This window comes from Macaca mulatta, chromosome 10 (assembly GCF_049350105.2).
Source record: "Macaca mulatta isolate MMU2019108-1 chromosome 10, T2T-MMU8v2.0, whole genome shotgun sequence".
NCBI classification, from domain to species: domain Eukaryota; kingdom Metazoa; phylum Chordata; class Mammalia; order Primates; family Cercopithecidae; genus Macaca; species Macaca mulatta.
In genome coordinates, this window is record NC_133415.1 from 101635445 (window position 1) to 101649085 (window position 13641).

General features: G+C 52.6%; 1 protein-coding gene across 1 annotated transcript in view; it reads right to left on the reverse strand.

Annotated features, from left to right (window-relative positions):
- PREX1 (phosphatidylinositol-3,4,5-trisphosphate dependent Rac exchange factor 1) overlaps nucleotides 1-12334 on the reverse strand; it is a 203652-nt gene extending 191318 nt beyond the window's left edge. The window contains exon 1 of the mRNA XM_028828497.2: nucleotides 11980-12334. Within this exon, the coding sequence (XP_028684330.2) occupies nucleotides 11980-12204 (225 nt within the window). The 5' untranslated portion in view covers nucleotides 12205-12334. The remainder of the gene's footprint in view (nucleotides 1-11979) is intronic.
- Nucleotides 12335-13641: the final 1307 nt, after the last annotated feature.

Sequence of the window (13641 nt, forward strand, 5' to 3'; positions counted from 1 at the left end):
CAGTGAGCCAAGATTGCACCACTGCACTCCAGCCTTGGCAACAGAGTAAGACTGTCTCAAAAAAAAGAAAACAAGAAAAAGAAAAAAGAGGGCCGGGCGCGGTGGCTCAAGCCTGTAATCCCAGCTACTCGGGAGGCTGAGGCAGGAGAATGGCGTGAACCCGGGAGGCGGAGCTTGCAGTGAGCAGAGATCCGGCCACTGCACTCCAGCCTGGGAGACACAGCGAGACTCCGTCTCAAAAAAAAAAAAAAAAAGAAAGAAAAAAGAGAGATGGTGGGGGTCTGTGTACTGTGTTGGAGAGACCAGGTCTTACCAAAGAGGAAACCATACCACAGAATACAGCCCACCTGCCCTGCCTCACTCAGAATGAGCCAGAATGAGGCCAACAGCCAATCAGTTCACCTTACTCAGGGGTCACTCTGGGCAGGGCCAGAGAAGGAGTAAATAAAGTAAAGCACAGTGGTCACGAATATGGGCTTTGGAGTAGAATAATCCTGAGTTCAAACCCACCACTGACCATCGCTGGTGTGTGGAACCCTGAGATGGCCCCAGGATTACTGTCCCCTGTGTCTGCGCCCTGGAGGATCCTTTCCCATTAACAGCCATGTAAGTGGGACTGTTAGTGCGAGTGTTTGGTAAATGAAGAGGCGAAGGGATTTTGCAGATATAATTAGGATCCAAAATCAGCTGACTGAGCGGGCCTGACCTAATCAGGCAAAGGCTTAAAAGATGCCTGTGGGGGATAAAGCAGGGAGAAGAGTACAAGCACACTTCTAGGCCCTTCCTAAAGGAAGAGATTCAAAGCAAGTGGTTCACCTGCTGGCCATGATGTGGCTATGTTGTGGGAGGACCACACCCCGAAGACTCAAGGGCACCTCTAGGAAGTGAGGGTGATCACCAGCCAATACCCTGCAAAAAATGGTGACCCCGGCTCCATAACATGTGGAACTAAATTCTGCCAACAACCCCATGCAGATGCCTCCCATGCCCCCATCCCCTCCTCACTCCAAGCATCAGATGAGATCACAGCCCGGGTCAACACCCTGATGGCAGCCTCAAGAGACCTTGAGCAGAAAACCCAGTTACACTGCACCCAGACTTCTGGCCCACAGAAACTTCGAGGTAATTAACAGGTGTTATTTTAAGCCACTAAATGTGTGGTAACTTGTTTGGCAGCAACAGATAACTAATATGCCATCTCTGTGTGATCCCAGGCAAGTGACCTCACCCTCTCTGGGCCTCAGTTTCCTCATCTGCAAAACTGCAAGGCTGTAAATGAAACAGGATGTGCAACAGCCTCACCCAGAAAGTGGGGAGCAGTATGTTCTGTGCCCCTTCAGCTTCATGGAGGGATTTCACAGCAGGGGAATGGAAGGTGCTGTCGTGTTTTTGAGACATCAATCTGTTTTTTCAGTCTTCGAATGGGTTGTTTGGAGAAGAGAGTGAACAGCATCTTCTAGCTCCAACTTACAGCCATCCCAGTTACTCCCAACTGCCTTCAGAGTGCAGAGACCAATGTCCAGGGCAAGGGACCACTTGGTCAAAATAAATTCAGTTACTTATTTCAAGTCCCAGGAAGGATCTCAGGCAGTGTGCTCAAGATGAGATGCTATAACTGTCCCTGTGCAAAAAGTAGGGAAATACTAAGATTCTAAAACAGAATGCTTAAAAATAACCTCTACTAATTACCGGGGCCTACTCAGGTGCCAGGCAGTGAGCCAAGTGTCTCAATATATTTTATAGATGAGGAAACCAAGGTTCAGAGAGGGAAAGTCTCTTGCCCAGGGTCACAGAGCTGCTGAGGGGCAGAGATAAGATTCAGACCCAGACAATCTGGCTAGGCCCCTGGCACTTGAGCACAATGCCACACAGTAAAAAATTCTCCTGTGCCAAATCCTCCAGCTCACACATACCCACATGGTCAAAAGACACCAGGCCATCTTAGTCCCCAGAAGTCTGCACAAAAATGCTTAGCAGTTACATAATTCAAAACAATCACATCATGTAACAAAACACAGGCACGTATAGAAGCAATTTTTTCATTCAAAAAATATTTAATGAGCATCTACTATGTGGCAGGCATTGTTGCTGGTGCTGGAGATCAAAATCTCTATCCTCTTGGCATGCCCGTGGCATGACACGCTGGTGAGGGAGGCAGACGATAAGCAATAAATAAGTAAACTGTCTAGTGTGTTAGCTAGCAGGAAAAAAGCAATGCAAGAAAAGGAAGAAATGGTGAGGTGGGGATGTGCGGTGTCAGAAAAGTCCCAGTCAAGAACAGGATTTTCAGCAAAGGCCTGAAGGAGGGGGAGGGTTGAGCCACAGGGACACTGGGGGGTGGAGGGGAGCACATTCCAGATAGCACAGGTGCGAGGGCCCTGAGGCAGGTGCATGCTTGGTGCATTTGAGAAAAGGGAAATGCGCCTGGAAGAAGTGGACGTGGGGGTTAAGAGCTATTCAGAAGATTCTGGGATTGGATAGTGGGGATGACTGCGCAACTTGGTGAATATACTCACAACCACTGAATCGTACACTTTGAAAGGGTGAGGTTTATGATGTGTGAATCATATCTCAGTTTTTAAAACTGTATGGGGAAAAAGAAGTAATGAAAGAAGAGCTTGGAGAGCCAAGAGAGGCAGGTTTTGTGCGACATTCCAGGCCAGACTAAGGGCTGCTTTTACTAAGTGAGATGTAACTGATTAAGGTCTCACTGGATCCCTCTGACTGCGTAAGGAGAACAGAATGTGGGAGGCGAGGGAGAGATCAAAATAGTCAACTGCAATGGTCCTGGCCATTCCCGGCTGCGTGTCCTCAGGTACGCCACTTCCCCTCTCTGCAGCTGTTTTCCTCACCCAAGAAGTGGGCCTGAAAAATCCCTCCCCCACAGGGCAGAGGTGAGAGCTAACAGATGATGAAGTGCTGTTATGATGCCTATGCCCGGAGGGTGGAGTACCGATCCCGCCAAACAGTTGTTAATTATGCAAATGAGTTTCCTGAACAGAAAACAAGGGGCACCTTCCTCTGTCTCAGGAAGCAGAGGTTCATCTCGCATCAACAGCTCTCCCAGCCCAGAGGCAGCTGCCTTCACATCTCATCCACATTCTGGCCATAGATGGGGGCCCAGACTCCTCTCTGGGTATGGTTGGCTCCACTGGCCTCCTCCAGGAAGCCTGCCCTGGTTACTTGGTGACACAGTACCCACAGGAAAGCTGACATCCAAAGAGAGGACAGAACCAGCCGTAGGTCACAGAACAGCCTGGAAACAGGCAGGGGATCTGCTGTGGGAGGGGAAGGTACACCCATTCCCCTCTGAGACCTTAGTAAGACCATTGTACAGTCTTGGTTTCCACGTCACCAAATGACCTATGCCATATCCAACTGAAAGCAGTCTGGTGGCTCCTCACACCACCAGGAATAAAACCCAAACTGCTCACCATGCATCTGAGGCCCATGCAACCTGGACCCTGTAACTTGCCAATCTCATCTCCCCTACTCTCCCCTCCGGCCACCCTGGCCTCTTTCTGTTCCTCAAACAAGCCTGGCACAGTTCTGCCTCAGGGCCTTTGCATCTGCTGCCCCCGCTGCCTGGAACACACTTTTCTCCACTCTTTCCACCAGGGACTCTTTCTCCTCCTTCAGGACTTGGTCAAATGTCATCTCCCTAGAAAAGCCTTCCTTGTCCATCCCCTCTAAAGTAGATGCGACCATCCCTGTCACAAACATAACCTCATTTTATTTCCTTCTGTCTGCATCCACTCACCAGCTGTGTGGACTTGAGCAAGTTACTCAACCTCTCCCAGCTTTAGTTTCCCCATCTGCAAAATTGACCTCAGGGAGTTGTTGCAAGGGCTCAAGAAGCATGTGGCACGGTACCTGGAACACAGCAAGGCCTCAGTGGGTGTCCTTATTATGACAACTCTGGTCCTTTTCTCAAGGGATTTCTTTTTGCGATGTCTGAAGATTCCCTGAGGGCAGGGACCTTGTCTTGTTCCAGCCACATGCCAGCACCTAGCACAGTGCCTGGCACACAGTGGTGCTGAATAGCCATTTATTGAATGAATAAGTCGATTAGTGGACGCAAGCATCAACTGCCCACACCCCGACCCTGGCCTCACTCCTCCTGAGAGATGCTCCTTACAGAAGCCACCCACCCTCCCGGCAAGCGGGGAAGCACAAGACCCTGGGTCCTGACGGCCGATGGCCACCTGCCTGCACCAGCTTTCAGCAGCCCCAGTCCCGCCAGCCTGAAATAGCCTCGCCTCCCCTGGCCCAGAATCAAGGGATCGTCTGTCAGTTCCACCCTGGGGAAGGAACCAAGCGGGTAAACACAGATTGAGTGTCCAACCACAAGACAAAAGAAGAGCAGACAGACCCTTCTGGTCCTCAAGGAGCCAAGAAAATAAAAATAAGCTTAAAAATCCACACAGGGCTGGGAGGCTGGAGGGCTCCGCTTCTGCCTTGGGACTTCCTCCGGGAGGAGGGGTGAGCCCACACACAATCACTGCACTCGCTCCCTAGAGGAACCCTAGGAGGTCTGGGGTCATCCCCATTTCGCAGATGGGGAAACCGGGGCTCAGAGAGGCAAAGCAACATCCCCAAGGTCACACAGGGGAAGAGCCAGGAACTGAACCCAGGCCAGGTGGCTCAAGAGTCTGCGCTCTAAACCATGAACCGCAAGAGAGGGAGCCTCCCAGACACTCTGCTGGGTGAAAAGGGCAAACCGTATTATGCTACTTACGTAAACACATCTCACGTATTTCCACGCAGGCATGCTAATGCCCCCATACAGTCTGGGAGCACAGGTGGTAGTCAAAGGAGCTTTTAGCCCAGTGGTTCTCAACTGGGGGCTATTCTTCACGCCCAACCACCTCTAATGGATACTTGGAATATCTGGAGACTTCTGTGGTTATCACAGCTGGGGAAGAGGGGTCCTACTGGCATCTGGTAGGTAGAGGCCAGGGATGCTGCTAAGCATCTTACAATGCACAGGACAGCCCCCCCCAACCCCACAGCAAAGAATGATCAGCCCTGTATGTCGATAGTGCTGAAGGCTTAGAGACTAGTGGGATTTACTCCAGACCAACTGCTAGGGCCACAAATGACCCCTGTGAAACCTCTTCAAGGGGGACTTCTGGCCGGGCACGGTGGCTCACGCCCATAATTCCAGCACTTTGGGAGGCCAAGGCGGGCAGAACACTTGAGGTCAGGGGTTCGATACCAGCCTGGCCAACATGGTGAAACCCTGTCTCTACTAAAAAATACAAAAATTAGCTGGGCGTGGTGGCACGTGCCTGTAGTCCCAGCTACTCGGGAGGATGAGGCAAGAGAACAGCTTGAACCTGGGAGGTAGAGGTTGAAGTGAGCCAAGATCATGCCACTGCACTCCAGCCTGGGCAACAGTGCAAGACTCCATCTTTTAAAAAAAAAAAAAAAAAAAAAAAAAAGAGGGATTTTTGATCCCGGCTAAAACACAAACCCCAGAAAAGGATGTAGGCCACCAAGCTCTCTTCCCAGGTCTCTGGGGATGGAACTCTAACAAACGGAGTGGCTACTGCCCTTAACTGGAGCTCACCTCCCCTCTGGGGATGCAACTCATGTCACCTGCAAAACAAGGAGACCCAATGACCCACCTGGCTTCTGTTCAAGATCTCTGAAATGCAGGGCAGGAATCAGCTCTGACCTGGCCCCATGTCTGGGGAATGATGCTGTGGGACACAGCACACCGGTCTGAGGGGCAGCCCGCCCTGTCGCCCCCCTCCCTCCAGTATTCCAGCCAGCACGCCTGCGTCTGTTGGAAAAAAAAGAAAAGACGCCCCCAAAATCTGAGAGGTCAGGTTCTCCTGCAGCCAGGCATGACCTGCTTCAAACACTTAACTCTTGCAAAACCTTTAAGGGAGAGTGGCTGTGAAGCAAATAGGATGTGGGTTTCTTTATCAAAGGGAGTGGCCCCAAGCCCAACAGGTCTCAGCTCTCTGGCCTGATAAAGGAGTATCTTTCTCTCCAAGAAGGGGGTGCCCTGAAGTCTCAAAAGCCAGAGACACCAACCCCATTCACCTCTTCTTAAAGTGACAGTTAAATTGCTACCAGGGCAAACACCCGAATAAAAGTAGGTAGGCTTCCAGAAGGCTTGTCTGAAGAATGAGTCATAGAATCCCCATGGGGTTGTCCTTCTTATAAGGACAAGGACCTGTTGATGACTTCATTCTCGTGACCCAGAACACTGCCCAGGATATACAGCAGATGCTCCACACATACCTGCACGCACAGAAAAGCAGTCTCATATCTTCATGGGTTTACCTGTACAGAGCTCTCTGTCTGCCACACATTAAAAAAAAATGTAACCCATCTAAATCCTGCTGACACTCAGGTTTTTATCATCAAAAGATTTTTCACTGACTTCCTGACGATGATGAGTCCAACACAAGGTGGCCTGTCCCAGGCTCTCTGGCATCTGAAAACTGAAATAAGGTGGACTTTTTGACTTAATTCTTGCCCACCTGGGCAGCCCGGAGGTCTCACAGGGCTGGTAAGTTTGCTCATGAACACAGCCTCATGTTGGCACAATTCAGGATAGTGGTGAAGAATGTGGGCCAGGCAGCCTCATTCCCTGGGTCCAACTGCCAGCTCTGTCAGGCTGTGTAACCCTGGGAAACTGACTCGGCCTCTCTGTGTCTCTGTTTCATTTGTAAAACAGGAAGCATAAGAATACCTGCAACTTTTGAGTTAATCCATAAGGAACTATAAGCAGGGCTTGCAAGTATATAAATATTAGCAAATTGTTACCACTATTACTATTGCATTAATCTAAAAACCATGTTGAAAATACAATTCTTCCTGTCAGCTTCTTAAAAAATATATTCACATACATATGTATAATTTTATATGAAAAGGGTATTATAAACAGGATTTTACTTCCTTATCTTCCTGGTTGCCCTTCTCCCTAAGATACACATTCTTCCATCCTTTTCTCCAACCTGCTGTCACCTTATACATACAACACGCATGTGTATATTATGGTTATTGTTTATTTTCCAAAAGAACTGTGTTACATATACCTCTCAGCATCCTACTTTTCATACGAAGACCACGCGGAAATCCCCCCAAGTCACTGGGGAGATCCCTCTGCCTCAATGACTGTGGAATCAAAGACCTGCCCCCACCCCCCCTCAACCCGTGGCATTTCTCCCCAGTGTGAGACTAGGAGTACAGAATCTTTTAAAACAGAAAAAAATAGTGACAACAAAAAACCACAGTTTCTTGTTTGGCAAGCGGAGCTCCAATGAGAGAAAAACTTTGGTCTCCTCCCTCCAAAAAGCGGAACCACAGAAAGCGTTCTGGGAGCTTTCTGCCCACAATCCCTGTTCCTCAGAGACCCCATCCCGGTCGGTTCCGGGCAGACCCTCTATGTCTCTATAGCTCTCTGTCCTCAGCCACGGGGAGACCTTTGAGGAGCTGCTGACCGACTCCCACCCACAGGCCTCTGCCCACCCCCCCAGGCCCTCTCTTCTCTTCCAACCACTGCCCAGCTGATACATCCATCATGGGAGTGACTGGCACCTGCCCCTGAGGTGCATCCCCTTGGCAGGTGGGCCCAAGGCCTACTCAGCCTCTTCTAGCGGAGTGGGGGGGGCCTTTGAGCTCCAAAGAGCTGCATATCCCCCAAAATACCCGCACAGCATTCCAAACACCCAGTGCGCCCGGCACTGTTCTAACAGCTTTGACCTCAGGTTCATCCAAGCTTCACCACATCCCTGTGACGCAGATGCTACACTGTGCCCATTGGACAGATGGGGAAACTGAGACACCGAGCAAGTCAGTGATCAGCCCAAGGTCACCTACAGTCCCAGTGGGGGAAAGCCTGCATTTGAACACCAGCAGCATGACTCCAGAGCTTCACTCAACCCTCATGCCATGCACAGACCCGGAGCCCAGAGCAAGAACTCGGCAGCCTGCCATTTCTATCCGTCCACAGTTCTGCCCATTCAGTGGAGAAAAGAACGGGGGTGACAGAGGGGAAATAACAGGAGGAAGCGCAGGCAGAGGTGAAACATCACACAGACCTGGGTTCAAATCCCAGTTCTGCCACCTTAATAAATCATGTGCCAAGCCCTTCTTGGATGAGCCAAAGGCAGTCTATGAAGTGGCTGGGCACATGAGTTCTGGGGCAGGCAGCCTAGGATCAAATCCTGGCAATGGTGTCCACCTAACCCAGGGCAGCTCACTTAGATTCACTTTGCCTCGGTTTCCTCACCTCTCAATGGGGATAAAAACAGCATCCCCTTCGTAGAGAAAATTAAATGAGCTGACACACGCAAAGTGCTTAGAATGGCAAGTGATGAATCAAAGCAGTCATAGCAATGACTATCATTGTTTTCATCATGACTAACGTTGCCCAAAGCACACGGGGAGTACCCCACATAGCCAGGGCTTCGAAACGATTCGAGCCAAGGTTCTGAGTCAAAACCCCGGGCACTGTTTCCCCCAAGACTGATCCAGCATCTCTATGAAAGGGCTGTCCTTGCCGCTTCATGATTCTTTAATAAACACACACAAAACACCAAACTCAGAGGACCCCCTGGAGATGAGGGAGGGAGTGCAACCCAGTTCCTGAAGGAGATGGGGAAAGATGGAGAGATTCTGGAGGAACCACAAAGCCCTCGGCCTGGAACCAAACAAAACCACTGGTTCCTGTGGCCAGAGTTTAGGGGGTCAAAAGGAAACTCACTCACAGCCCCCATCCTCCTCTCAGTGCTGACTTAACTCAGACCTCACTTCCTCCAGGAAGCCCTCCCTGATCACCTCTGCTCTCTGGATGCTGAAGTTCCATAACCCTAACTATCTGTACTATTTAATTTTCCTATAACAACAATAATAACAAATATTTATATACCCTACTGCCAGACACTGTTCTAAGTGCTTTACATCAATTTCTATAACTCATTTATCTTCTTTAAAAAACCTATAAAATAGTACCTATTACCATCCCTCTTTTTACAAATAAGGCTCAAACAGGTTAAGGTTTTTGCCCAAGGTCACAAGTCCAAGGACTTAACCTCAAGCAGTCTGGCTCCAGAGCCTTGTACTTAGATTGCTTTTTTAAAAACACCCATTTGGCCACCTCCATTACACTGTCCTCTCCTTGAGGACAGAAGTCACACATGGCCCCTATCACGGGGGTTAGTTTCCACGGTTTCCATGAGCTGATGGGGCCTTCACACCAGGGACACACGGAGGCCAGGGTGGTCCTTTAAGGCCTGCCTCTAACCACATGGAAATAAAAGCAGGGAGGGATTACCGTGCATTCTTCCAAGCCAGGAGACAGCGGAGAAAATCCCTTAGCAAATATAAAGGCTGAGAAGAGAGAGTGGGAAGACAGAAGAGAATCACAACCTGAGGCTGCCAGCCTTGTAGCCATGGAAAGCCTTGGTAATTAGCAGTTCCAGAAGCTCTAAGCCCCAGGTTAGTTTTGAAAACGAAAATGCCTTGGGATGTTTAGGGGCCATTCCTGACGGGCCAAGATGAGAAAGGACTCCTGGTGGCTCACAAACAACGTATGGCTGGTCAGGTTACACAATCCGTCTGTTTCTGGCACCAGCCTGGGGACACACAGAAGGACAAGGCAGAAAGGAAGCCCGGATTCCCCCTCCTTGTTTCACAGGTGTGGAAACTGAGGTCGGGACAGGTAGCATGACTGGTCCAAGACACACATCCAAGTCAGAATCAATTCATCTCAGAACTAACATATCAGATACAAAAAGAAAAATGTGACGAAGTCAGCAAATATAAAGTGTCAAAGAGATCATGTGAAAGTAGAGAAATCTTTTTTTTTTTCCTGTTTCTTGAATAATAAGAATGGTTGGCTCCAATCAATTTCCATTATTCCAGCTTCCTCCGACTCTACACGTGGACGATTTAAAACCACAGTTAACTCAAACACAATCTAGATCTGTTCTAAAATGAAATAAACCATCTAGGGCAGGGGCGTGGGAGGGAGAGGTATATTTTCTTTCCCATTAATATAAAAATTGGTTTGTATTTCCTGTTTCTCTTCCAAGCAGAGGAGCAGGGAGTGGCTCAGAAGGAGAAGTCAGGAGTTCCCTAGAATTTGACATTGCTCATAGACACTAGGGTTATCTACACGTTTAATTCAGAAACTGCCAGCTTCTAACTGAACAAATTCTTCCCCCCGCCCCACCCCCCGAAACTATGAGAGAAGAAGGGATGGAAAAGAAAGCCAATCTTGCCTTATTCTTACAGCCCTTTCTAGAAGCGTCCTTTGGCCAAATGGTTTTCAATGCTTCTGCACAACCCCCTCTCCCACAGCTCCCTTCCCCCAGTACATCTCCTTTCACAGGCAGAAGGGCTCTAGTCTAGGGCTTTCTTCCTCCTGAGGTGGAACTCTGATCTCACACAGCCTCAGCTGCACCCCTAAGCCATGGGGAGCCCCAGAGGACCCCAGAGTCTCCCTCTTTCTCCCAAAGACTGGGAGCTACAGAGCCTGGCTCTAGGGTCTTTGAAAGAGCCACCCCCACACCAGCCCTTCCTGAACCAGGATTAAAAGACTTCCTAGAGCAGAGAAGGGGAGTAAATGAGGCCCCAGCAGGAGGCACGGAGATTAAAGCCTTTATAGTCTCCTAACTTCCATCCAAGGCTCTGCCCTGTCCCACCCCCATCCACCCCCTCCACCCCCTGGCCACTTTTCTCACTTCCTAGGAGAGTAGGGAAGTGGCCCCTTCCTCCCTCTCACAGAAAAAAAAGCAAAAGCAAAAGGCAGCATAGAATAGGGGTTTAAAACACTAGCTGGGATCGTCCCAGTTCAAAGCCCAGTACCCCCACTTAATCAGCTGTGCGATCCCAGGCAAGCTACTCGGCCTCTCTGGAGCTAAACTTTCCCAATCTTAAAAACAGAAGGAGGCAGGGCCCAGTAGCTCACGCCTGTAATCCTAGCACTTTGGAGGCAGAGGTCGGCGGATCACTTGAGGCCAGGCGTCGGACACCAGCATGGCCAACATGGTGAAACCCCCTCTCTGCTAAAAACACAAAAATTAGCCGGCAGTGGTAGCTGGCGCGTGCCTGTAATCCCAGCTACTCCAGAGGCTGAGGCACGAGAATTGCTTGAACCCGGGAGGAGGAGGGTGCAGTGAACCAAGATTGCGCCACTGCACTCTGGCCTGGGGGACTGAGGGAGACTCCGTCTCAAAAAAAAAATTTTTTTTATTAAAAATGGGGGAAATATTCGTCCCTACTTCATAGGACGCCTGTGAAGGTTAAACCTGCTAATTAATGACACATTTAAGGTGCCTGGCACATAGTAAGTGCTCGGTTGTTATTTTACTAAGTCTGAGGCCGTGGTTTTGCACTTGGAGGTGGGGAGTTGGGGTGTGGATGCAGTTAGGGAGCCTGGACTGCCGAGTCGTGAGTTCGAAACCCACTCTCCCTGAACTCCAGCAAAAACCTGTGCATGGCGGGTTCTACTCTGGGGTTCTGTCAATCCCCGTCCCTCCTCTGAGCTTCAGGTTATATCCTACTCCATCAACGCGCAGGGACGCTGGGCTCTGGGGCTCCTACGGTCTGTCCTAGACGAGTGGTGCACCGGGCGCGAAGTTATTCCTGGGAAAAAGACGCAGGAGCACCAGCTCCCGGGGCCGGGGTCCCCAAGCCCCTGCATCGCGGATGTAACTAATTTTAAAACTATTTGAAAGGCGAGGAGGGGCAAGAAAAGACAAAAGGACAGCGCGCGCCGCGGGGAAGTGGAGTGCGGGAGAGCCCCCGTCTGAGCAGGACCGTGCGCCGCCCAGGGAAGGAAGCGACGGGACAGCTCTGGAGGAGCTTGGATCCCCCTCGCTTTCCGCGCGCCCCGCGGGGCGCCCCCGAGGCTACTCTCTCCACCCACGGGGACCACAGCCACAGGTTGTGGGGAACACAGCGGGGCGAGCGGCTGGAGGGAAAGCTGTCCCCGCGCTCCCGGGCGACACTAACCGACTGCAAGAAGCGCAAGGTGCCCACGTAGTCCCTCTCGGTGCCCAAGATCTCGTTGAGGACGCAGAGGCGGAGGCGCAGCTGGCGCTCCGACTCCCGGGCGGCCGAGCACGGGCCGGGGCCGGGGCCGGAGCTGGGCGCCGCGGCGCCAGGGGTCCGGGGGTCCGGGTGGGCGCAGTCCCCGGCCCCGTCACCGCCGGGCTCGCTGCCGCTGGGCGCCTCCATTCTCGCGCGGCCGCGCGGCGCCGGCTCCTTCCCCCGCGCGGAGGTCGCGCCGAGCGGCAGCTCAGGCGTCCAGGCGCCCCATCCCGGACGGGGCGCGCCGGCGGGCCGGACTCAGCGGCGGGCCGGGCTCAGCGGCGGGCCGGGCTCCCGGAGCGGCGGGCGGGACTGGGAGCCGGGCGGCTGGGCCGGGGGCGGAGGCAGCGCGCGGGGCCGGGCGAGGGGCGGGAGGAGGCGGCCCTCGGGGCTCCCAGACGGCGGGCCCCCCGCCCCCGCGCCAGGGAGCGTCTGCCAAGTGCCACGCCGCGCTCGGCCGCAGAGGCGCTCTGCGCGTGCACGGGGGCCCTGGGGACGCGGTGCGGCGCTCGGCGCCTCCGTCGGAAGCTCGGGAGTCGGGCGGGAACCTCCGGAAGGGCCCCGCGGAGCTCGGAGTCCCAGGCCGCGCGCACGCCGAGCCGAGTTCACCAACTCCGCACCCGGACGCGTGGCGCCCCCCAGCCCGCCGCCACCGCGGGCTACGCCACTCCCACCCGGCACACGCGACACCCGCCGCGCGCAGGCTCCCGCTTGCAGGTCCGGCCGCGGCTCGGAGTAAACACCGGGCTGGGAAAGCTCGCGGCGGAGCCGCTGGGGGGCAAGCCAGCCCCGCCACGCGCGCCCCCGCGGCCCCGGGAAGAGGGGGCGGCCGCTGCCTGGGCAGTGAAGGCCCTTCCCGGGAGCGCCGGGCCCTCGCGGTGCCCTCGGCGCTGCCACGACCTTGGGAAGGAATATGCGTGGCGCGCGCTCGCTCTCACTTTTCTCTTTCCCGTTCCCTTTCCCATCTCTTTCCTTCCTTCCTTTCCTTTCTGAACTTCTTTGCCCCCGACCCTGCCCTTTCCACCTTTCCCAGAAGAAATTATTACCTGCTCCCGAGTTATTGATCAAGTGGCAGGTACCCTGCCTGCTCCCACTTCCATCCACCCACCCTCTGGGATAAGGCCTTGGGAAACCCAGCTTCTTGTCAGGTTGCTCTGGGTGATGTCGATCATCATCAAACCGCTTGGCAAATGTCCTCACCCGCCTTATCGGAAGGTATGGAGACGGGAGGAAGCTCTGGGGCCTAGAGTCAGCTGCTCAGGTTCAAATCCTAGCTCCCCACTTGCTGGCCGGGTGGCCTTGGGCTGGTTTCCTTGCCTCAAGATTCTCAGTGTTTTCATCAGTATAATGGGAATGATCATGGTACCTAGCTCCAAGGTCCTTCCCGGGGTTCCATGGGAAGTACTTAGCACACGCCCAACACCTGGAAAGTTCTCTGTAAATGTTTGTTCTTACTATTATTGCATGTGTGAACGGCCCTCTAGGCCTGGCCCCACTCTCGAATGGCCCATACAATCCCTAATCACCTGTATTTCCGGAGCAGAGATTGTATTGTCTCTGCAGGAAGTGATTCACATAGTATCT